General features: G+C 52.8%; 1 protein-coding gene across 2 annotated transcripts in view; it reads right to left on the reverse strand.

Moving 5' to 3' along the window:
- Window positions 1–668: 668 nt before the first annotated feature.
- The window catches only part of SLC29A4 (solute carrier family 29 member 4), a 30,670-nt gene continuing 5,999 nt past the window's right edge, over window positions 669–25,339 (reverse strand). Inside the window, exons 2-12 of one of the 2 annotated variants that reach the window (XM_032767761.2) lie at window positions 23,102–23,274; window positions 20,601–20,732; window positions 19,556–19,669; window positions 18,527–18,655; window positions 16,824–16,898; window positions 14,311–14,576; window positions 13,079–13,214; window positions 11,704–11,891; window positions 10,937–11,177; window positions 9,443–9,520; window positions 669–826 (exon numbers count right to left, since the gene is read on the reverse strand). In XM_032767761.2, coding sequence (XP_032623652.1) covers window positions 819–826; window positions 9,443–9,520; window positions 10,937–11,177; window positions 11,704–11,891; window positions 13,079–13,214; window positions 14,311–14,576; window positions 16,824–16,898; window positions 18,527–18,655; window positions 19,556–19,669; window positions 20,601–20,732; window positions 23,102–23,264 — 1,530 coding nt within the window. In that variant the 5' untranslated portion in view covers window positions 23,265–23,274 and the 3' untranslated portion in view covers window positions 669–818. Of the gene's footprint in view, window positions 827–6,916; window positions 9,521–10,936; window positions 11,178–11,703; window positions 11,892–13,078; window positions 13,215–14,310; window positions 14,577–16,823; window positions 16,899–18,526; window positions 18,656–19,555; window positions 19,670–20,600; window positions 20,733–23,101; window positions 23,275–25,339 lie in introns of those variants that run through there. The other variant, XM_032767760.2, reaches the window with a different exon arrangement.

The raw sequence follows: 25,339 nt of genomic DNA on the forward strand, positions 1-25,339 counted from the left end.
TGAGGATGCTTTTTCCCAAGCTGTGACAAGGACCACTCCCTTTGCCCCACTGATGGGCCTGACCCCACAACCCAATGCTCCTGTTCTTTTGGGACCAAAGGCTCACAGGTTTAATTGTCTAACGGTGTGTTGGGGGGTGAGGTACGGTTTTACTTTGTGAGCTAAGGCTGAATAAAATGTATTTCTAAACTGGGCTTTAAAAGCCTGGGTAGAGCAGTGTGAGTTAGGGCACTGCACGCAGAACCAGGCGGCAGAAATGCTTGCGGTCTGTGCCAGTGACTCCCACCCCCAGCCCTGTGAGGTAGGGCAGTGCTATTCTCCCCATTTTACAGGTGGGAAACTGAGGGACTGTAATAAAAGACCCGTGGCTGGCCCAGGTCCTCTGACTGGGGCTGGGACTGCGGGGCTCCCAAAGGGCTGTACAGACTGCGCTGGAAGGGATGATGCGGCGAGGGCGGCACCCTGCTTTTGCCCTCTGGTCCCAGAGGGGCAAAACTATTCAGGTGCCTAACTCCCACTCAAATCAATAGGCAGTGGGCACCTCAATGCTGCTGAGGCTCAGTGACTAGCAAATGGCTCCTGGCTGGCTGGCTGCAGACTGTCCCCTCAGGACAGACTTCCCCCAGCAGAGAAAGGAAGTGACCCGGGGCCGGCTCTCTGGTGCCTTTTACAAAAAAACAGAGTTTATTCATCAGCAAACACACAACAGCAAAGTGACAACTAAGACAGCGACACAGAGACTGGACGAGGCCTGAAACCCCTCCTGAGAGAGACGCACATTAGAGTCTTTAGCTTAGCCCGGCCTGCAGCCCGTGGCTCTACTGCCCTGTGGATGCAAACAAAGATGTTTCAGCAGCGCTCTGGGGTAAGGACGCCAGCACACACGCACCCGCATGCCAAGGGGGTGCCAGCTCCAGAGTGAGCCAGGCTCCCTCACAAATCACCGTGTGTGTTCAAGGGAACCTGACAGCAGCTGGGCTGAGACATGCTGCTGCTTCCATCCTGCTACCTAGTGAGTAGCCCCTTAATTGCCTGTCTAGCTTGGCCTGGGGGTATTTTCAGGGGCAGAAAAGAACATAGTGAAAGGTGCCAACTTCAAAGTGTGGCTTACAGTTAATGTAGCCCTACGTTTATGGATACACACCCACTGGACAAGCAGAGATGGGCGGCTGCACGTGCCTCTAAACAGTCATATTGCGCCTGTAAACCTGGCCGGTCAAACACACGTTATTTGGCTTTGATAAGCTGGTACAGGCTACAAAATGGCCTTGCCTGAGCCCTGCTCAGCCGGCCATATGATGTTTGCTTAGTTGCAAACTGTGTGCTAGTGAATCAGCTTGTATTTGTCACATGACTGGCTCCTTCACACAAGCCCACTTGATTTGTCTTTTCTGCAACCCCCAATAGCACCTATCTCAGCTGAACTGGTCAAGGCTTCTGGGGAGAGGGGGGGCTATGGAAATTGAGTGTCCAGTTCCCCACGGTGACTACAATTTTCAGCCCTCTCTTGCAGGCGGCATCATGGACTTTAAATGCACTACTGAGCCCAGTCGTAAAGCATTTTTTTTACAATGTATGTTGGTGTGGAGGACAGACATAAATTGCATGCTAGGATTTTCCTGGCAGGCTCTTTTAGCTGACCAGGGCCCACAGGGTGACCAGACAGCAAATGTGAAAAATCGGACAGGGAGTGTGTGTGTGTGTGTGTGGGGTAAATAGGAGCCTATATAAGAAAAAGACCCCAAAATCAAGACTGTCCCTACAAAATTGGGACATCTGGTCACCCTAGCCCATCATCACTGAAAAGATCACACGAGAGACCCAGACAGGTTCTAACAGAGTTTAGATTCCCTTCCATCGATGGGCCAAGCGCTGAGCAAATCGCTCCAGCTGCGACATGTCATCTCAATAAAACCAAAACTGCCATTTGCTTTGCCCATGCTCAGGCTGTATTTTTCAGCTGCTTTCCATGCCACACTAGCCAAGGAGTTTGCTGGCAGGCACATTTGTGTGGCCAGCCACTTGAAATCAACTGTTGGAGGCTACTCAAAGGTAGTGACTTTTTGAATGGGAAATGTGAGGATTTGAACCCAAGTCATTTGCACCCGGGGCGGGGCGGAGGGTAACACCACAAACAATCGCGTCTCCCTGGGTTGACCAATCAGAATGAACCAAGAGACATGCCCCCCCACCCTCCTGCCCCACTGTATGTCAAATACTCACCAGCAATGGCTGCTGGACAAGCTACAGGACCAAGTGACTAATTTACACTAGTGGATCAGTTTGAGAAAACAGCAGCAGGCAGCGAGGGGAAATGGCCTGATTAGCTCCTACCCACTCAGCTCTAGTTAGACCCAGGCTCGCAGTCTGTAATGCCCCAGCACTGACTAGCGTGAGCGTGTGGCCCACTGACATCGCTGGTGCTGTAAACGCTCCACTGTTGTGCCAGTACCTGCAGTGTAGGCAGGAGCAATGCCTGCCCGGGTGCATGTGCAACAAGCCGTGTGTGTCCCGACATGGGGCGTGAAGAGAAGAGCTGAGGCTGGATGCATGTGCTCATCGGGCATGGCCTTTCTCCAGGAAGAGGCAAGGGAAACCAGCAAGCCATTGGGCTCCAAGTGTGTGTGTGAGGGGGGGTACAAGTAGTTTGACACAGGATTGAACCTGCTCTGTGCAAATAAGGCTCTAGTACTCACGGCCTGGCCAAGCACGTGTTCCAACTGTGGGCTAGCTATGTTCGCAGCCTGGGGTAGAGTATGGTGGCACCATCAGTTTGGCCTTATCCACCCTGGCAACCAGATCAGCAGCCCATGTAGCCATGGCAGGTTAGGCTGTGTGTCAGCCTGTTGTTATAGCGCCGCAGCCACACATGTGAATGTCACCTCCTGCCACCCAGCAAAGCCCAGACCAGGCCCATAACTAGAGGGCTTCTTTGTTGTGCCATAGGCCTCAGCCACACTGTGCTGTCGCTCTTGTGCACTGTGGTCCCGCCATAATGAAATCCCAGGTAGGGCAGGAAAGGCAGCTGGGAAAGCACAGAGGGGCAACCAGCTTTGGGAGTCGGCATGGCTTAGTGTTGTGCTGTGTGGGCTGGCTGGCAGCAGATCTGTACCCTGGAAGTTAACAGCTCAGAGGCCAGTAGCTGGCACTCAGGCTTCTACAGCACTGGGCCTGGGGTTTGGCAAAAACTTCCTCTGTCCAGGTCTTAAAGTAACACTCTTAGCGGCGCTCACAGTTAAAATGTGGCATGGGCTTCGCTGCAGTGCAGAAAAGCACCATGACGGGCTATAACTGTGGCCTCTGTGTAGGGTGGGGTGCAGCCCTTAGGGGCCCTATACACCACAGCTGAACCTATGCTTAGCAACTACCCCTGCTGTGCAATCCAAGCTGGTGCTTGCAGGTTCCCTGCTCAGTGTACATGAACCCAGCCAATTGGGCTCCTCCCCACACGGTTGTGCACCAGACAAGCAAACCGAACTATGCAAAGGGAAAGTGTGAGTGTGTGGCCATATTTCTGCACCCATTCCTGCTAAGTACTGAGGGATGACTGGCCAGTACTAACCTCCCTCTGCCACCAGCGTTCACAAGCGTCTCAGCCTGTGCCCCTGAGCTCTTAAATCAAGAGTGGCCAGCTTGAGCCTGAGAAGGAGCCAGAATTTACCAATGTACATTGCCAAAGAGCCACAGTAATATGTCAGCCCCCCCATCTACTCCCCACCCCCATCCAGTGCCTCCTGCCCACCAGCAGCCCCACCGATCAGTGCCTCCCCCTGCCCCCACCTCCTGATCAGCTGTTTCAGGGAGAGCAGGTGGCTCTGGGGCATGGGGGAGAGTGAGGGCACAGCAGGCTCAGGGAAGGGAGTGGGGGCAAGGCCTGGGGCAGAGCCAGAGGTTGAGTAGTGAGCAACCCCCCCCCCCAGCACATTGGAAAGTTGGTGCCTGTAGCTCCAACCCCAGAGTTGGTGCCTGTACAAGGAGCCGCATATTAAATTCTGAAGAGCCACAAGTGGCTCCGGAGCCACAGGGTGGCCACCCCTTTAATTAACCTATAGCCTTGGTGTCACAGCCCCCGCTATTACTCCTGACTGATGGAGCGTCGTCTTTGACTCCAGTGACTTGGCAGAAGGGAGATCTGGCACTTCTCCCTGCTGTTGCTGTGAAGGGCTGATTGGCCAGGCCCAGCAACCAAGATGTTTTGCAGTAGTCATGGATTTGCAACAATATTAAATTGCTCTCCCCATTGATAGAACCAGGTCCCACCGCATGGGGCAAGGACACACTGGAGGGAGCGCGGCACTTTCTGAAAAGGTTAGGAAGCACTTGTAACTGCCCCTAATCAGGAGGGGTGGGATGGATGGGGCAGAATTAAGTAGTTAGGGTCCCCCCTACCCGATCCTGAATAATAGCTTGCAGTGAGGGCTTTGTCACTGGGGCAAGCACCCACACGAACCTGAACCCCGTCACAAACACTGGTCCCATCACATGTTTTCATGTGCCAGCCAGCAGGATGTGGCCCTCCCTGAGCTTGCTTTGGCCGGTGCAAGAGTCTAGGGGAGCTGTGGACGCTGGAAACCACCGCTCTTACTGACATGCTATCAACATGGAACCCCAGCAGCAGGTAGCGACACAGGAGAGATGATGGGGGCAGTGCCAAGGGTGGGACAATGTTGCCTCCGCTCCTGCCCTTCCTCAGCCATCTGCACAGGAAATGAGCGATCTGAGAACAGAGGGGCACATCCCCGTGCTGGCCCACTTGACTTGATCTCCCAGAAATGGCTCAGGGCTGGTCAGCCCTGGCTTGGGAAGCTGTGCTAATCATGCTATGTGCCCTCCCAGCAACATCCAGCTGATGCCCTCAATGTGCTTTACAAATACTTCTGTGACTGACCCACTCCATCCCCAGTGACCATACTATCAGCAGCTCCATTTCACAGCTGAGGAAATTGAGGCTGTGAGCAACGTGAAGGGACTTGCCCAGGGGACCAATGGCAGAGCTGGGAAGGCCTCTGAGCTGACCCGCTTCTGATGGCTAGACTGCTCTCCCTCTCCAGCAGCCCCTACCTGGGAAGAACAGGGTTTAAAACCAGCCCTGGCAAATTTCTTTCCCTATTTACTTAGACTGACTCCGACTCTCAGCTCCTCTGATTCACCAGCTGTCCCTGCAACAAAGCCAGGCCACGGGGAGAGTGTGTTTGGTGCCCTTTCCCTCTGCTCAGCTTGTCTGCCCTGGTCTAGCGCGCAGGCTGCCATGAGCCAACGTTCACTCTGCTCTCCTGCCCACAGAACAGACCGCCCAGGCCCAGCAGAGAGGCGGGTGTTGGCGGGCGATGGGGCCATGTGCTCGTACTCCCTACAAAGCCAAGTATTTTTTGGGCGCATCGCTTCCCGTGTCTCTGCCTCAAGACAATTTACATTAGTTGAACTAGCGATGCCAAATATTTTATTATTAGAGGGGTAGCCGTGTTAGTCTGGATCTGTAAAAGCAGCAAAGAGTCCTGTGGCACCTTGGAGACTAACAGACGTATTGGAGCATGAGCTTTCGTGGGTGAATACCCACTTCGTCAGATGCATGTACAGGCCTGGCTCCTGACCATGGCCCCGCCAGCTCATCCCAACAAGGCATCGAGTGGTTGGCTGGTAGGCAGCGTCATCACTGCATTAGGAGCGGTTGACATGACTCATTTTCTGCCCATCAGCCAACTCAGTGCTGAGGACATGTTTTCAACCTAGTGCTAGATTGTGTGTGAGCACATGATGCTGGCAGACAGGTGTTGCTAGGTTACGCAGAAGGGAGGACTAGGCCTCTCCGCTGCAGGCGAAATTCTCTGTCCTGTGCTCTGCAGCAGGTCGGCTGCCCAAGAATATGCTGATAATCCCTTCTGGCCTGACACTCTGTGACTCTGCATAGAAAGCAGGAAGGAGGCCAGGGAAGGATGGCAAGGAACCATTAGCTGAAGTGGAGCATGGAGCATTGTGCTGCAAAGGAAAAGGCTTTGTGCCATGACTAAAGTCACATGGCTTTGAGACTGCAGGCCCTGGCCACTTAGGATATGGCTACACTGCAATTCCAATCCTGCAGCTGCCCCATGCCAGCCGATTTGGGCTCACAGGGCTCGGGCTGTGGGGCTGTTTAACTGGAGTGTAGACATCCATGTTCAGCCTGGTACCCAGTCTCTAAGGTCCTACAAAGTCAGACAGTCCCAGAGCTTGGGGTGCATCCTGAGCCGGAACGACTACACTGCAATTAACCAGCCCCATAGCTCAAGCCCGTGAGCCCGAGTTGGCTGGCAGGGGCCAGCTGCAGGGTATGTCTAACTGCAGCATAGACAGATGCAAATGCAGCCTGTGACCACTCTTGCACTGTAACTATAGAGGATGGCCAAAGCTCAGCACCATGACTTGATGCCTTTGTTTAATGGTTAGTTTAACTGCCGGTGACAACTGCTAGGTATTTCTAGTCAACTGGCAGGATGACGCAGGTGCAAGCAGACACACATGTGCTTGGTTTGATTCCCCTGAAGAAAAATCTACTGATTTCCCCATAAATAGCTTAGACACCTGCTCTGTATTACACCCCCGCCCCCCCCCAAAAAGTATATGACCTTCTAAAATATAGTTAAAATATTACAAAATGAGCTACGTGCACATATAAAATGTATGGCACAAGCAGCTTGTCTCAGTATTTATCATCATGTACTTTACAATCTAGTCCAAAGATCATAAAACTGGCCAGTGTGTCTCTACTTGATACAGTCATGCCTGTACGTTGCGGCTCTGTGCAATAATGATCATCACGCAGATAAAAGAAATCAGTGGCACACGCTATGCTCCCCCTGGACTCAGTGATATGTCACTGAAAGAGGAGACAGGGTACATCTGCAACATCCCATAGCGTTTAAAACCCATGGATCAGGCTCCTGAAACTCATGAGAAAGGTTTACAAATCATGAGATTTTTAAAAATATAATAAGATTTGGGTTCTTTTTATTTGCCTTCAGGGATTTTGGGGTTCAGGTTTTCAGGCTTGTCTCTAGAACCAGGGCTGGAAACGTATATTGTTTGAATTAAAGTTGAGTTTCCTAACTCCAGGAGCTGGGGCTTTATGGAAAACACCAACGACCAGGAGACTTGCAAGAGTATGCAATGTGGAGCTGCAATTTACAAGGGGGAAAAAAAAACAACCTACCCCCATTTCAAGTCACCTTAATGGCTTATGCAGGACTGAAGCAAGCCTTGATTGTGGCACAACCTCTGGGCCTCTCTCTAGGGCAGTTCTAGTTACTGGGATGTTCTTTTATGGGGAAGTGTCAATGGTGGGACTTGGGCATGTGGTCCCCACATGAGCTCTGTGCTAGCTGAGCTGAAGAAGCTGCTCCATCCTAGTTTCCAGTGACTGTTCTATTCCCCACTCCACCTCCTTAACTCCTGACACCGTCCTGGGAACCAGAGTGGAATGGTCACTGAGCACGTGCCCTGCTCTGGGGGGGGGGAGACCGAAGAGGGGAATGGGAGAGCTAATCCCTTGGGTCTTTCAGGGTGGGTGACTGGTGGAGCAACTGTGTCTCCAAGGGCAGGAATTCCTAGTACAACATCACACTGGGGAAGCTGGAAAAGGAAGACCTGAACTTTTGAGAAGGCTCAGTCTGCACTACAAACTGCATAACCACCAATCCCTGCCCAGAAGTGATAGCAGTGGTGGAAGCTGCAGTGTGGAGAGGACACTGGGGTATTTGCCAGCTTGTCACTCACCCCTATTTCAATATTTGCTAGTGTAGACAACACCACTTGCAAACTGTACAAGCCCTGCTAGTGTAGACAAATCGCTGAGGACAGCAGAGCAGCTGGTCCTAGGTTCCAATCAGCTCACAGGACCCATCTCTTGGGAAGGGGCACACCCCCTCAGTGTTACACTCCCAGGACCACGGTAACAAACACCGGGTAGATCAGTTGTGGTGCCTGCTATTGATAACTCCTTCCCCACTCCTACCCGATCGAGGCCAGCGGTGTTTTGGCCAGTGATTACAATACAGTGTCTCATTCTAACACAGCATCTTTCTGTCACCGCAGGTCTTTTCCTCTCCTCCTGCCCTCTGTCAAGCTCTTTCTCTCTCCTGCTTTCTTCCGCTCCTCTAACACTGCCCCCTCCCCTTGCAATGTCTCCCCACTTTCCCTTCATCTTCTCTTTGCATCTCCTTGGCGCGCACACTCAGTCTTGGGTTTACACCTGCCACGTGTCAGGAACGTGCTGGGGAGCTGTGATAGTTGTGACGCAGCAGGACGGTGCCGGGCAGTGACGTGTACTGCAAAGCGGCTGCGTGCGGGTCTGAAGACCAAGAGGCTGGACAGTAGGCTGGTGGTGGGATATGCAGAGGTGGTGTAGCCAAGGGGTTAATTTTATCTTCGAGCCGAAGACCACCACAAACGTCTGACACAAACGCCATCACATTCCCACTAGTCTCAGCACCCTGTCCTTTGTGCACACACGCTCTCTGGGTCAGGGTGGGTGGGGACACCCCATACCCTTGTACAAAATCAGGAAACTACACCCCAGGAGTCTCCTCCCCGCTCTACCCTGCGGGGTGAAATGCTAACGCAAGGGGTGCAGTCAATGGGCAATCCCCACTGCTCTGTTCCCCAAGGAGCTGGAGCCCCTCTAGTCATGAGAAACGGTTCCATAGTGGTGGCACATATCAGCTGGACTTCCAAATGCAGAGATTCACCACAATTCACACGCCCTCTCACATTTGTTTTTAATTTGCCACAATAGCCAAGTGTCGATAGGGGATAACACCCCAGCCTAGACCCATAGCTGGCTGGGAAATCCCTGGGCCAAGCTTATCCCTGGTTTAACACCCTGGACTTCAGTGGTGTTACACCAGGCACGCGCTAGACCCACTGTATCCTCTAATGGGTATCCAATGTCTGGAAAGTTCTGCTCCACTAATCCAGAGCCCGCAAGGACCTGTCAGAGGTGGGAGGGAGATGAGGCCAGCCTCAGAGCACTGAGCTCACCCACAAGAGCAAGCTGAGAGGAGGCTAAGTTGGGAGTGGCTATTTCAGGGCGACACCCACTGTCACCCTCAAACTTCTGTGCCGTTGCTGAAGCCAGTGACGACTCACTGCAAACACCTCTTGGCCCTGCCTGTAGCCAGCTTGCAGGCCTGAGGATCGGCTCCACCCTTTCAGTCCATCAGGCCAGGGGCCTGGAAGGGGGATTAATATTTCAGGGATCAGATTGTGGCTAGGGTGAGAACAGAGTAATAAATACAGGACAGATAATTCCCATTCTCCTTGCCTCCCCAGCCCAACCCACCTGCCCCCTTCTCCAGTACCCCGTCCCGGCACAGAGCTTCTGTAGCTCCAGCCGCATCGCCCGCTCAGTACCCCGCCGTGAAAGAGCTGTTGTAGGTTTCAGTGTGGAAACAGGTACTGTGAGACGTACTGGTGAGGCTATAGGCAAAGTAGGCCACGGCGGAGCCCAGTGTCAATCCGGTCATATAGGACACAGTCATGGTGTTACCTGCAGAGAAGGGGAAAGGGGAAGAGAAGCCAGGAGGTTAATCCTCATCTGCCAGACACATGCTGACGGCTCAGACCCTAACAGGGCACCCAGAGGTGTCTCCACTAATGCTCCTGGGCCCCGCCGGATTTGGGACAGAGGTTCCCTACTCTAGCTCTAATCCATAACATATCCCCCAGAGCAATCCAGCGCTAGCGCCAGTGGCGATGCTATTGGAGGCCAAAGCAGAGCGAGGGTGCATCCAGTTACTGGTTGTGCCCTGCAGTGTATAGGGGCCCAGCGCTCCGGCTCCACAGTGGACCCTAAGAGCAGGAATTGGATCAGCATGGGCAGGAGGCAGCCACCAGGAGAGGAACTCTACCAGGGCCAAAATGGTGCCACCCTCCCCAAAGGGACAGCAGGATCCTCACACCTGCATTGACCTCCTGCCCCTCTCCTGGACTCAGTTCAGCCCAAGAGAGAGCCCCAAGCATAGGTGATCTTAGAAACTGGGCTTATGGGGAATGACTCTCATACTGGGCTGGCACCACTGGGTAAGTCACTCTCTGTGCCAGTGCCGTTTGCAGAACGACATGCAGGGCAGCTGGCACGTCAGTGCATAGCCAAGCTTTGTATGGCTTCGTGCAGAGGCAGCAGGCTCTGGCCTGAAGCCCTCTGAGCTGGGGGCTCTTGCAGGGATAACAAGGAACAGGAGAGGGACCTGACCGCCCATTGAGGCCTGCTTCCCACCCGCATCCATTTAATATTTGGGAGTGATCCAACCTCATCCTCTCTCCCCACCCAGGCACAAGTGGTCTCTCCCTGCTGCAGTAAGGGTCTCTCCACACTACAGAGAGCTGTGTACATGTAACCTGGATGGGAGCTGGTTCCATGCACACGGCATCTTTCCCCCCACTGGCTGCCCACACCTACCACATCCCACAGCAATGTCTGCAGCAATGCATTCTGGGTACATCTGGGCAATCTCCTGCGCTGCCTCAACTGCTGCTTCCAGGTGCACTTGGGGCAATGCAGCTGAAGCAGCATGGGAAATCCCCTCTCATGCACACACGTGGGAAATTGGGGGACTTACTAATTCGGTTATAGAGGCAGGGCCCAGCCACATGAAATGTAGGTGCCAACCATGTTACAGGGTCATGAACAATGGCAAACCACAGTGCACTATCTGGTTAGGAGCCACCTGCTAGCCATGGGGTGTGTGGCCATGTGTTAACCCAGCTAAGAACTCAGCAGCACCTGCAGATGGGCCCGAAGGCAGGAGCAGTGACAAGGGTGTGGCAGTACAGCCTGGTCCCCTTCTAACCGTGGGAAACACAAATGGAACATGTGATGTTGTGGGTCCAGCCAGCACTGTCCCTGCCTCCCTACACGGCTCCCGTGAGCGGCTGGCATGTGTCAACACATTATTCCTCCTACCTGCCAGTTCCCGCTGCTCCGGGCTCACTTTCCCAGCAGCTAGGATCATGGGTACGCTGCCGAAGTACCCACTGGTGATCCCCATGAGGAGGGAGAAGATGCAAGGCCAAGCAGGGTGGCTGAAGGTGGGTTTCCCACTGGGGTACACGCACATTATAAAGAGGGGAATGAAAATCACTCGCAGGCAGGAGTAGATGAGAAGGTGGGTCCCTCTCCAGTCATAAGGCAAGGCAGCCAGGATCTAAAACACAGAGGGAAAGTCCCATTGTGTTGCAAAGTAAAGTGACTTCTGCAGTAAAATCTAGATCCATAAAACGCGGGGCTGTTCAGGAAGCCGGCCTAGACTGAGGGATCATTTCAGAGCAAAAAACAAACAGGTCTCTACTGTGGCATCTGAAGGAATCCAAATTTAGCCCATTCTCAGTAACAATCCAACGCCATTTAGACCAGACCCCCAGCCCAAACACACACCAGCCACATCCTTAATAACACACCAGATCAGCAGACAAGCCGGTTTGAACTGACTGGTTTTCTAATAGCAGAGGAGGGAAGACAAAGTCTGTAAAAACATGCACTGCAGGAAGTCATGAGCCACTCCAAGCCCATGGCCTGAACCTGGGCAACTGACTCCCAGTTCTCTTCCACGGCAGGGTAGACTGGCCATCAGACGAGACCTACTCCTTAGTAACTGCTCATCTGGCACCTCAATGGCTGCCCACCCTCCCCAAGGAAGCCTGCACAGGAAGTCTAGCCAGGACCCCTCCTACCTTGCCTACAAAGTCCGAGAGGTTGAAGACAGCCATGATTAAGATGGGGAGCCACTCCCCAAGAGTGCAGTTGCGGATCTCCGACTCCAGCCCAGGAAAGAGGCACAGTGTGATGAAGTAGGTCATGGCTATGGAAAGCATGTAGGCCCAGATCACCCTGGAGACAACGTAGCGATGGAGCATCATGTCTGGAGGACACCAAAACAACTCGTCAGCTTGTTACTAACCCCATGTTCTTGCCCCTGCAGAGCACGGCAGTGAGTGGTTCACCTTCACCAGCCTTCGCCCGGGTCTAGGGGTGTTCACAAAGGTACTGATTAGTTCTGCACGTGAACAGATGCTTTCCCAGCATGAGGCAGAGACATATCAATCCAGAAGACCACACTGGCTTCTGCCCTCAGAACTCTGACCCCATCTCCCACATTGGAAACCCATTTGTCCGTGCCAGACTTCATTCCCTGACCTGCGGCTGAGGATCAAGACTGGTGTAAACAGTTGCTGTTCAAATGACTTCAGCAGAACTCAGGGCTGAATCCAGCAGGCTACCTAAGCAGTCTCTCTGATTTCCATCGGACACTAGGGCTGTATGAATGCTGTCATTCCACATGTTGTGTACATGCCACAGCTGCAACTCCAGGGAATAGCTAACTTACACTAGCTGTGACCTCCCTGTCCTCCCCTGCCCCGGTGAGGGCAAACAAGCGACAGACTACAGTAGCTGGCAGTGTTATTTTATGTCCAGTGATTGGCAGAAATGTTGCCTCAGATTCCCTGTGATGTGCATCATGGGATACCATGAGATTACCTCCCTTTGACCTAAAAGTTTCTCTGCCTCCACAGCGCGATGTGTTGGATAGATTCCACCTCCCACACTAGAGGCAGCTGCATCTCAGAGATGCTGTGTGTATCTAGAGCACGAAGCGTTTGGGAGTGGAAAGTCTATCCTAGGGATAGACATCTATGGCTGCCATCACAGTAACCTCTGAGTGCCTTGCACGTACTGATGAACTACAGGCACGTTTTCACCCCCTTTGTGAAGATGGGAAGCCGAGGCATACAGAGAATAAGTGACTTGCCCAAGGTCACATCAAAATGCTGTAGCAAAGGAGGAGCTGACCCTAGATGTCCTGAGCCTTTAGCAAAGGAATATCCTTCCTCCCTTAGCTGCACAACAGAAATGCTCAAGTGGACGCGGTACTATAAAAAAGTGACAGTTCCACTTTAAATGGCAGCCTCTGAAAGCCCTTTAAGTGAGAGTGGGACCAGCTGTCCCTGCCAGCTGGAGCAAAAGACAAGCTGCTTGTCACAGTGAGTGTCGGGGAGGGTCTGGACAGCCCGGCTAGCGGGTCCCTGCAGCTGGACACTGGTGTCCTACCTCGGAAGCTGGGCCAGCTCCTTTTGATTCTTGGCCGAGGGACATCAAACCTCACGTAGGTGCCGCTGCCAGCCAGCTCAGCTTCATGCCCCAGGCTGCCCGGAGGGGAGCCCACCTGCCCACAAGGCCGATTTTCCTGGGGAAAGCACAAGAGGGATCTGGGTAGCGTTGAGCCAGGGGGATATTTTGCAAAGAAAAGCTCAGTGGGAGGAGGGGGAAAGACTCCGGGAACTTATCCAGCTTGATGTAAGACCATCCTGCTGTCACTAGCAAAGCCAGAATGGATGAGGTCAGTGGCTCTAATACACTCCACCCAGGAAGGGCAGAGGGAAATATGGGTTAGACTGAGCATTCAGTTTATGTGCCATGCTAGGACACCCACCTTTATTGTACAGCTTTATATACAACATTTCAGCGTCTCTCTGCACCTCTGCACCAGTAGAGGGCGCCACATACCTCCTAAAAGAGGGGCGCTCACGTTTTACCATAGTGTGCACAATAACAGAAAGCAGGTTGTCTTGTAGGCCCATCTCCTCTTCCATTCCGGGCTGCACAGCCCACCTCCCCTCCCATGCCCAATCGTGTACCGTCCCTGTGGCAACCTCAGCAACTGTTTGCACAGGACAGTAATGGTAGGAAAATCTTAAATGTCTTTTTAATGTCTTAATGTCACAGCTACAAGCAAAGAGCAGGGGCCAGCGTGCAGAGATCAGGCAGCTTACCAGAAAGGGTGGCACCCCCGGTCCTACAGCCAACTGAGATGCAGGCCAATGATCACACTCATTCATGAACATCGTCTGTGACGGGCTGGAGCGCTGCACTTCTAGCCTACCCACTCTGCCTGCGAAGCTGAAGGAGCCCTGCTAATGCCCTTCGGCAGGGACTTGTGTGGCAGACACACCGTGATGAGAAGCAAAGCATGGTTCTCATGCCAAACAACTGACACCACGGGTTGGAGCTGCTCCCTTGGGCCCAGCTTGCTGCTTTCCTGGGTCTGAGGGCAGATGCTGTGCTCCGAGTTCTAACCCAGCGCTGGATTCTGCATCAAAAGGCCACCTGGACCAAACCAGCATATGTTTGTACCCCTTTGTCAAGCCTTCCCTAGGGGATAGCTTCCCCAGCACAGCAGCTTCAGGCCAGTAGCAGGAGGCCCAGGTCAGAGGCAGCAGGACTCCAGCGAGATCTAAAAGCCCTGGCACACCCGCCTACATAGCACAGAAAGAGAGACTTACGAATCTGACGTCCTCTGCAGTGACGTCGTGGTGAACCCTGTATCCGGTGTCGTGGTCTGGGACCCCTTTGCCCGCAGGAGCGCCCTCCCGGGAGCAGGCGATGTAGTATCGGACGAAATGGGTGCGCTTCACCAGCAGGTGGAGAATGAAGCACATGAGCTCGATGCCGATGGAGATGAAGAAGAAGATGATGGTGTTCTCCTTCTCATCCGACAGGAGGAGTTTGGTGAAAATGCGGCTGAGGGAGATGATCACCCCTGCAGTGCCTGAGCGGAAGAGAGCACAAGCAGGCCTGTTGGCACAGGGGGTTCAGGAACAGCGCGCAGCTTAATGGCTAGGGCTGCAGAGCCATGCTGGAGCAGGTCTGAAACCCACTGACAAGGACAGAACCCAAGATGTGACTCGGTGGCCAGGCCGGGCCTGTCTTGGCCTGGCCCCAGAGAGGGGCACTAACGCATGGTGAGTGGGCTGGTATGGGCTGGATGGAATGAGAACTGAGAACTGATGTGAGCCAGCGGCTACTCTGTGTGCCGAGATGATTCCTGTCAGTAAAGCTGATTCCCCCAGCAACACAGGAGAACAGGCACCTGGTCCCGGCCTTGTGTGCTTTGGAGTTAGCTGCAGTGGGGGAAAGTGAGTGGAGAGGCCAGTGGCGCAGCACTTGTCCCTCACTGCAGGTATCTGCCTGACAAAGGGGTGAGGCACAGGAACTGTCTGTTCTCTCTCCCTGCTGGGAGACGGCTCATCTACTGCTGGAGGAAATACAGGGGAATCGGCTTACACCACACAGACCTGGCGCTGCCCCGTCAGCAGGCAGTCCCTGGCAATGCTTGTGCGTTAGCAGCAGCCGCACACATGCATGCTGCCCTCTGCCAGTCAGCTTATTTCCCCAAGGAACCCAGGAGCTAGCAATAGGTAGAGGGACAACGCCAGAGTTTTCATGCCACTCCTTGTAAGCGGAAGGGACAGGCCAACCACACTGAGTGCTGTTCATTACCCCAGCCCATGGGAGAGGGAAGCCTTTCTTTCTGGCCCATATGCCCACTGTAATTACAGTTTTTCTCTGTCTGGCATAGGGCCAGCTGGCCACTGATGAAAACACCAACCAAAGACCAACGAATTTCCCCATCAGTCAAAATATCAGTGAGAGCCCCCCAGCTGTCATCAGTTAGCGCATCTGCCAGTGGTAGGTGGTGAGTGTGCCCATCACCTGCTAGCATGTGCCAAGGCCAACGGGTCTGAGCACAGCAGGATGTCAAATCCATCTCCCGGCCAATGGCTGTTGACTTTACCAGGAAAAGACTAACGTCTGTTCTGGACAGCAGCACCCAAGGAGTGAGCAGCACGCTGGTCAGTTTCCAACGAGCCATCTCAGAAAGCAGGGGTGGAGACTGGGCGATTGCTGGGCTGGCCGGGCCAACATACGCTGGCAATGGAAGATGGAGGGGTCTTCTAAAGAAGACTCAGCTAATAATGAATGAAAGCCTTTGCTATGTACATTGGAAGATGGGCTGCAATCTAACTGGGACGGAGGTCACCCCTACCCATACCCCTGCTCAAGGCAGAGACTCCATCCTCTGTTCTACTCGCTGTAAAATGCCATGGGACGTGAGTGTGCTGTCTGCATGCTGCTCATGCTGTCCTACCCTCTACAGAGCCAGAGAGACAGCTGTAGAAACATGGTGGGTACATCTACACTGCAACAGTGACTGCAGCACGTGGAGACATACCCGAGCTAGCTACCAACCACAACGAAGCACAGGGGCTAGTCACCCGAGTAAGCGCCCCGGGTCCCAGGTGGGCTTGTACAGGCTGCACTGAAGTCCAGGCCGCCACAGCTTCACAGCTATGAGCACTCGGGTGAGCTAGACTCCAGCTAGCTCAGGTATGTCTACATACGCTGCAATCACACCTCTGACCTCAGCACAGCCGTACCCTGTGTATGCGACTTTGCTCTGGGCGTAACGGTACCAGATTGCTCAAGGAGGACTCCGCCTAGACCTCTTAGCGTGGAGAAGTCACATCTCTCAGCAGCATCTTCCCCAAGAACCTGACATTATGGTGGATGGAACATCCAACCCACCTCTGCCTAGGTCTACCCTGGCAGTTAGAGATGCTCCCAGCATGGGAAGCAGCAGCACGGGGTAACCACCCCAAGCACAAACTGCCTGAACCCTGTCGGTATGTACTCAAGGCGGCCAGCCCATAACACTGATCATGGCTGCCCGTGCTGCCATGGCTAGCACAGTAGCTTGACAAGAGCTAGCATGAGATGCCTGCATGAGCTGGGAATCATATCTGAGCTCCAAGCATAGACGTCGTCTCTGTGTCAAGCCGGAGGTCTTTATTACATGTGCCAACTAATAATTACATCTAGGAGAATGGGCCGACTAAGGACACACTGGCCAAGGTGCCAACCAGCAGCTGGCTAATGAGCCTATTATCTAATCAGAATTGCGAGTAGCTCTGCCAGCTAGCAGGCTTTAAGAATCCTGGGTTAGGAGGATACTCACTCTCGCCAGTCATCACCCCCTGGGTGTACCGCTTGGGCAACATCCCGGTGTAGCCGTAGAAACTGGATTGCTGCACTTAAAGAGAGAGGCACACCGAAAAAAGAGAGGAGAAGAGGTATTATTCCCTATCCACAATTCGGGGGGGGGGGTCTAACCCAAATATATTGCTGGGAGTCCTACCGAGGTCCCTGGAGCTGCTGAAGCAGGAGAGGTTGGTGCAGTTTCCTACCTACAGTTCTGATTCAAGAAAGCACATGCTTAACTTTAAGTTCATTGTAGCTGGAGAAGGACTCAAGCAGGTCTAAGCGCTTCCATGAATCAGAACTGCCTTCTTCACCCTTGCCAACGCTATAAGAAAACAATACTGTGGAAAGGCACCAGCTTTCGGTCTTGGATACCTCCGGCACATGAGAGCCCTAGCTACTAAAAGCAAAACTGTAACAGGGTGTTGGTGGTGGTGTGTGCGGAGGGGAAGGGGGGTGCAGATTGAATCCGGTTGTTTACAGATGTGAAGCATCGTGTGAACGACTCGTGTTCCAGAGTGTTAAACACCATCATAAAGAAAATCATAAAAAGGCTGTAAACACACCTGGGCTAGCTGGTGCTAATTAGCTGCAGAAGGCTGGGTTTTCACGGGATGAAATATGGTTGGCAAATAAAGGTCACCCACCTGGGGATTGCCCTGGGATTAACAAATCCTGCTGCCCAGCAGCTGCACAGTGCCCTGGAATTTCATTATTCCAAAGCGTTCAGCCCCATGGGAAAAGGCTTTGGTTAGCGCAGTAACAACTGGACTTGATGGCTTTTGGGTTACTAACATTTTCAAAACGAACCAGAAACTCAGTAGCTGGAACAGCAAACAGTGATTCAAAAATCATAAATGTGTCTCCTTAGCTCAAAAATGGGCACTTCACAGAGCCCAAAATGGGAGGGGGAACCTCCCCACATACACTTTTTCCACCAAACAAGAGGTCAGCTTCAATTCACGTTCTTTTCTATCTAATCTATCTGCCTGGTACTCGTATGCCCCACCCAGTCAGCACTTCCCAACAGAACTAAGAGGCCAGCTGGCAAAGCAAGGAGCAGCCGTGGCTATGCTGATTTACCCCAGCTTGGGATCTGGCCCCACTGACTGCAATTGACGTGATGATGCTAGGGATGCATGTTTGATTGAGGATGGGTTGGGTGGGTACGGAGTTTGGTATTTGGGGGTTCCAGGAGAAGCTGAAAGCCCCCCAGACCATCTGGCAACACTTTATGCAAATAGGGGAATATTATGCAAATATTTTCCATTTTATGCAGATCAGACATCTGGTTTTTGCTGGCAGGTGTGCATGCTGTTTCATGTGCTATGGGGTACAGGGTGTTCCCGGGATCTGAGAAGAGCAGATGTAAGTGACTGAACAAATCTACTTCAGAAGAAGAGTGGGGACATCGTCCAGGGAGCAGGGATCTGGAGTTTCAGGCAGCAGCAGGTAGCCCATTAGGGGCTGCAAACCGTTCAGTTATATGGACCCAACAGAAATGTCAGAAGGTTTGTTCCTGCTTTTCCTTGCAAGGAAATAGGATCTTTGAGGGGAGGGGCAGTTTCCCCCTTCCAGATACTCCCCTCTCTATTTTCAAGCAGGCCTTGTACCCTGAAACAAGACTCTGCTCTCCACAAAACCACCTGGCCTGTCCTCCTTGTGCCAGTCTTCACATACCTGTGCAGCCGAAGGCCACGACCCCTACGGCTATCAGGTTAATAGCATACGCTTGCCTGTGGGTGAAGAGCTCCAACCAGACATCGCAGATACTGACGAAGAGAAGGGGACCCAGAGCGAACAGGTATCCTGCAGTGAACAAGATGGAGACGGGAGTCAGGGGGCAGAGAGCAGAGCTAGAAGCCAGACTTTGGACTGACTCAGGACAGCAACGTGATGAGTTCGGCAGCCTGTGGAATCCCAATGAAACCCCAATGGGCCAAGCACCAGAGCCACTAGAACAGCGTGGAGGGAGAGTGCGTCCCTGCCCTGAGGCGGAGATGGACTTACAGAGCAGATGAACAAGGGGCCAGAGAAACCCCCCATTTCTTTCCATCTATGCCAAGATGGCTTTAGTTATTTAACTGCTTATGGGGCGGAATGGAAGCCTAGGTATCGACATGTGGGTTCCTCATCATGTTTGAACTTCTAGGCAGCCAGATGTTTGGGTGTCCAAATGTCTGCCTGATCATATGTCTGGTGTTCAGCTAATGGTGTGTCTGATTGACTGCGTGGCTGGAAGTTTGGGTGTTTACACAGGATGCTGGGCTAAATCTAAGTGACTGGGTGGCCTGAGGCTTGGGTGAATGGAATATGCTGATACTGCTTTGTACATGACCAGCCCGGATTTCCCAACCCCCTTTCCCCTGGAAACTGAACAGAAGGAATCTGCACACATAACACGCATCTCATCCTCACTGCTGGGAGATCAGGCAGGGAGCAGAAGTGACACTCTGGTACCCTGAAGGGGCCAAGGATGGGCAATGATATCTCAGTACTTGCAGCCTTTTTCCAGGTCAGTTGGTGGAGAGGTACTGGAGACGCGCTGGAGACGGGAGTAGACTCCACCCTTCTGGCAAATGCTAGTCTGACTGCTTGCACCAATGAGATGGGAAAATAGCCACGGAAATATGGTAGCCCCAGAATGTGAGGGTAGGCTTGGGTCCTGTCTGGAACCCTGGGGCAGGGGAAGGAAATGGAGAGACCTACCCACAGAGATCCTGGTATGCAGACTCAGCAGCTCCACCAGGGCGTTGTTCAAGATGACGGCTACCAAGGCTACCAGGATGTAGGTGAGGCTCATATCAAACACAATGGAGGTCCCTGCAGAGCAACAGAAGAGGTGAGGGTGGTCAGCAACGCTCCAAGAGCAGTGTTGGACTGAGGGCAATGATTTCAGCAGGGAGAGCTTTCAAGCTACTGCTGATCACGGGTCTGTGTTGGCAACTTGTGAACAGAATTTGGGGTCTGGTGGCTGTTCTGTATTTCCCCCAGCCCACCTGTCTGGTGTATCTGAGGGCTGAACCGGGCTCAGTGTTTATTGTGCCATTGTTTGGGTAACTCAGCTGTGGCCTCAAAGAACAATTTCAGGGTTGCATCGTCTAGGGATATCTAGGAAGGGGAAACATTTTCCAGATTGTGGAAATAGGCAGCCAGGGCTGTCTGAAATAGAAGGCTGTGGAATGACAGAGAGTGGGGTGAGGGTCTGGGGAGATACCCCATGGACAACACAGGAGATGCCCATAGGGCAGCTGCACATTTTTTATAGCTCCACTTTGCACTCAGGATACAAACACCACTGGGTGATACTGCTCTCATTAACTGGGCTACATTTGTGAGTTCAGGCTGGTAGATATCCAGCACCTGTAAATATTTGCATCCAGAAGAACTGGGAGACCAGGACAAGTCCTATTTCAAAACCAGACCCCCACCAAACACACACACACTCACTTTGGCAGCCCCTGTCTTTTCAACATCCTAGCACCAGCATCTAGGATCTCCTGTCACTAAATCTGACTGTGTTTGCTATTGGCATTTCACATCAGGAATCCTGATTGCTGGCTTTCAAAGGTTAAATGCAAACTGGAAATCAGCGGCCTGTCCGGGCTGATTCCCCTCTGCCTGTCAGACTAGCATTCCTGCTAATGAGGATTCGGATGTGACAGCTTCCATGTCATGTCCTGGCTCAGTGTGAATGAAATCCAGGGAGCAGAGCCTGGGACATGCCAAACCACCATCGCTGGGAAGAACCCACCTGGATATTTGTGATGTAAATAGTCCACATCTGTGATAAAGCTGTTGTACGGCAGGAGAAATCCAACCCCTGCTAGCAGCATGGCAAAGTAAATCCCATGGTATCGATCCTGGGGCTCAGGCTCTTCCGAGGCTACACGCCAAAATAAGACAGAACAGGTGACAGTTATGCTGATGGACCGCTTCGAGCTGAACACAGAGTCCTACAGCCAGCCTGGGAAATATATCGAGAGGCAACGGATTTATTGTTCACTGAGATGAAGTACAGAACACTCCCAAAAGACAGGTGCTGTCTGTGTCTTGCAGCTTCAGTAAGAATCCCCATTATATTTATTCCAACTCTCTTCTCTCCCATGAGATGCTGCAGTGCCATTATTCTATGCGATCACCCGCACAGCAATAACCCGACTAGATCAGTGGCCCAGCTCCTCTGGATCCTGTCTCTAACAATAGCCAGCCAACGGTACTACACTCATACGTATGGATCTGTGAACACGTGCCTCTGTTCACCTACCTCTAGTTCCCAGCCTTCCACACCGGGAGAAAAGAGTGAGGTTTTCCTATCACAGAATTAAATGGTCCCTGTACTAGGAGAAGTTATTTATCTCCGCAGCCACACATATTTCCACAGAATCACTGACCCCAGCCCAGTCACACTTCTGCACACCAACCTCCCTGAAAAGGGCAAAGCAGAGATGCCTGCTTGTTACCTCAGGTGGGCTTGCAAGGGAACATCTGGGGGCCCCAAAAGAGCAACAGCTGTATTAAATCTCAGCCCTTCCCAAAGGGCCAGCTAATGGCCCAGGAGCGAGTGCTCCACAAGACCATGTGGGAAAGCAGCTCTCAAGCCCTAACTCCTCATTACAGGGTCGGAGAGATCCAAGACGGATTATACAGCCTTTCTATTACAAACTGTGAATGGCGGGATTAATGTTCGATAGCTGTATTGCAGGGTTCCCATAATGTGCCCAATGCCAGGCTCACCTATGGAGCTCCACAAATAAACAGCAGCACTCTGTGAATAGAGACATTTCAACAGTGACGTTGGCAGCACAAGAATACCAGGTCTTTGATGTGAAATGGATGGAAGTAATCTGGTATGAAGCAGTCCCATGCCAACCAGTGTACGTCCAGGGAGTGATTGGCAGAGGTTCAAACCTAGGGCCAGAGCTGCAGCTGGTGCAAATGCAACTAGTCCCAGTGGAGGTAAGGAGGTAAGGGTCTGTCCTACAACTGGCACCTGCTCAAGTGACTGAGCCTGTGAGATGTTTGGAGTAAACTCTCGAATAAGATCATCTTGGCCAGGGAGCCACTGCTCGTTAATTGCTTTCCTGTCATCTGGGAACACACTGCAGTTACGACATGTCGGAGTCTGCACTGTTAAAATACCGGGGGCTCTGCACAGGGAAGTGGTAATGTGTGTGCCTTGCCAATAGCACAGGCCCCCAGGCTCCCCACTGTCCCGGCATCACACGGAGAGGAATGAAAAGAGCCACAGAGAGGCCTGGCAGTGAAGGGGGAGTGGTTAAGAGCAGAGGGAGAAGCCATGATAAATCACACACTTCCTCACCCCAGCCCTAAGAATGGCCTTTCTTACCCAACCCTGCTGGGATGTCAAAGCCTGCACACCTCCTCCGAGGGGAGGGCTCAGCGAGAGGATGGTCAGCCAATGGCCACATAGTTGCTGGCCAAGTCATGCCCCCTTGGCTAGTGAGCAGAGAAGTGTCCATGCTGCCTCGGACCCACGTGGTTGGGGAATTCCCTGCTTGTTCTGGTGGATCCTGGCTGCAGCACCCCCATGCCCGTCCTGGGGATGTGGGAGGGTGTGTCACCTCTGTGGCAGTTACAAAGCCACAAAGCTTTGGGATTAATTTGTTCTCCCCACAGGCTGTTTGCGCCACAGGAGAACGTCTGGGCCATGGCGATGGTTCAGGGGCTGCCTGGACAACAGGCTCTACTCACAGTAGTTATGCTTAAGGACTGGGCCAAATGGATCCTGTACAATAAGAACCAGCCCCAGATGCTGGCCAAAATTTGAACCGAAGCTTCTGGAGGCTTGGAAAAAGTTCGCCAAACGTATCGTTGTCATCATTTCCACCTTGTCCTGTGGTCTCAGTGCGTCCGGGTCTCATTTGGGCCTAAAGCGTTACCACAATGAGGTAACGGCTGCTCAAGGGGCGTGTCTGGCCTGGCCAGAAGACCTTGGAAGAAAGCCCACCCCTGTGAGATCTCCTGACTCAAGGAGCCAGGATAATCTGAACACCTGGCCAAAGTCTGGGGGGCAAAGCAGGGTTTGACCGTTGCTCTGTGATACGTGGAGCATTCTGCTGGTTGGGGCAGCACTGGCTATGACAATGCTCTCTCTCCCCACTTCTCTCCCTGCATCCAGGGAGCCACCTCAGCAGTCTGTCACTGCCTTCGCTAGGTGCCCCCCTCAGCCCTTCCTCCATGCCCCCTCCTTGAGAGCCAGGAGAGATGCGAAGCCCAGCCGCCAAGCCCTACCTGGCTCCATGAAGGTGAGGACTCCCTTGGCCTGATTTCCTTTCGCCTGTAGCTCCTCCTCCTCCAGCTGGTAGCTGTCAAAGCTGAAGCTCATCACCACGTTCCCCTCAGGGGTCACCATGGGGCTGATGTCCTTGAAGTGATCTCCTCTGACGGAGCCCATTGTGGCTGACCTAAAGCAAGAGAGGGCAGCAACACACCATCAGCTCATTCCCAGCATGGTCCTCAGGGGATACCCCCCGGCGGCTTGTTCCCAACAGGGCCAAGGGCTCAGCTAACATAATACGTCGTAGGGAAAACATTAAACGCTCCATGGAAAATAGCACAGTAGCTAGTGAGGGAAAAGAACTGTGAGGTCACCTGGCCCTTCCCCCTCCTGGAGCCAGAATGACCACAGCATCTGAAGTGCTTTGCCCTGTCTAGTTTTAACTGCCCCAAGCGACAGGGCTCCCACTGCTTTCCCTCACCTCACTGGTAGAAGTCTCTCCTGATAATCAGCCATTTCCTTTGCTCAGTCTCCTCCTGTTTCTCCTAGTTACACCCCCTGGTATGCGCATTGGGCTACCCGTAGAAAACAACCATGTCCCTCTACCCTGAGTGGCTGCAAAGTGGCACAAGCAGGCCCAAACTAAGAGGTGACGGACACTAACCTGGTGTAATAGCCTGCCCCCTCCCAACACATCCCTAACATCAAGTTAGACACACTTTGATTCACACCCACTCACTGACAAGTACACCAACATTACACAACAACCCTGGCTCTTTCTCTATTGTCCCTCAGTAACTTTTGGCTCAAACGTGCTCAGTTTCTAAGATGTTTCTCCCCCTTATCTTCCAGCACCAGAACCTCAGCCAAGAGAGGCCAAGAGACAAGCTGGGGTCTTTCCTTCTCACATGTCCTCAGAACCAATAACACAGATCTTGCCACAGGGGAGCATGGGGTTCCCCAGGCAGGGACTGGTGTTTTGTTCTGTGTTTGTGGAGCACCTCACATAATGGGGTGCCAGTCCATGACTCGGGCTGCCAGGTGCCACCGCAGTATAAACACTATATAATAAACTATGACATGTGAGAGGGAAAGAATCCAGCTTGCCTCTCAGAGTTTGCAGGGCTGGTGGTCTGAAAAATAGCACATCCTTCTGAGCCTGCTCGAGCCGTACAGCTAGAACAGTGGACAACACCAGGAGAGACCCCTCCATGAACCCAAGAACTCCTATGAGCGTGAGGCACCTTAAAGATGTCTCTATCACTATCACTGAACTGCTCCTCTGTTGTGCAGTACAAGAGTGAAGGCTGCCAGCTGAGTGTGGATAGTGTTTAGAGAAGGACTCCGAGGCGGGAAGCAATGGAGTGAAAGAAGAACCTGCAAAGAAACCTCGTAGAGAATTAAATCTGTGTAAGTTCTGTCTCTTCCCTGGTAAAAAGAGCTCTCCGCCTCAGGTGTCATCTGTGACCTCTACTTCTTGACTCTTTGAGCAGATCTCACACCAGGACTTCTTCCAGCACTATATGAGCTGCAGTTTCCCCAACAGCCAGCATGTCCACATCCTTTGTGAGGGTGACTCTTGCTGGAAGAAGCTGGGACTGTAGCTGTGAGCTCACCGCAGCCGGTGTGATTTCACTGGTCCCTCCAGCGAAGTTTGTTGGGAGTGGAGGGGCTATGAGGCTCCCCTTTACTGCAGCAGTCTGCACGGCTGTCAGGGCCCAGGTACCTGAACCAGGGAATGGATAGGGCTGCATCCCCACTGAAGAACTGCGTAACTGCAACCTGTACTGGTGTGACTCCCACACTTGTCACTCATGCACACATAAAACTCCTTAGGCATGGCAGGGCCTTATGGATTGTTGCATCTATAACACCAACCGACCCCGGTCGGCGGCAGGCAGGATCGAACCTGGGACTGCTAAAGCTTAGGATATGAGCCTGGACTGCATGAGCTAAAAGCCATGTGGCTCTTAGCTAAGGCTGTAGTAGATTCATCAAACTCTAGCTGGACGAGCAGCCATTAGCAGGGCACAGAGCACCACACCACACAGGGATGAGTTACACAACTACCCCCAATGCCCAGCACAGCTCCACAGAGAGGATACAGAGTAGCTAGGGGCCATATTTTCAGCGCTGCCTTGGCTACTCTTGGGCCGGCTTGTCAGGTGACAGAGCCATTGCTCTGGGCTGTTGAGGCCGTCTCTGAAGGACTAATTGCACCACTGGTGCTGCCACACTACCATGGCTGTACT

This window comes from Chelonoidis abingdonii, chromosome 9, assembly GCF_003597395.2.
Source record: "Chelonoidis abingdonii isolate Lonesome George chromosome 9, CheloAbing_2.0, whole genome shotgun sequence".
Taxonomy (NCBI): Eukaryota; Metazoa; Chordata; order Testudines; family Testudinidae; genus Chelonoidis; species Chelonoidis abingdonii.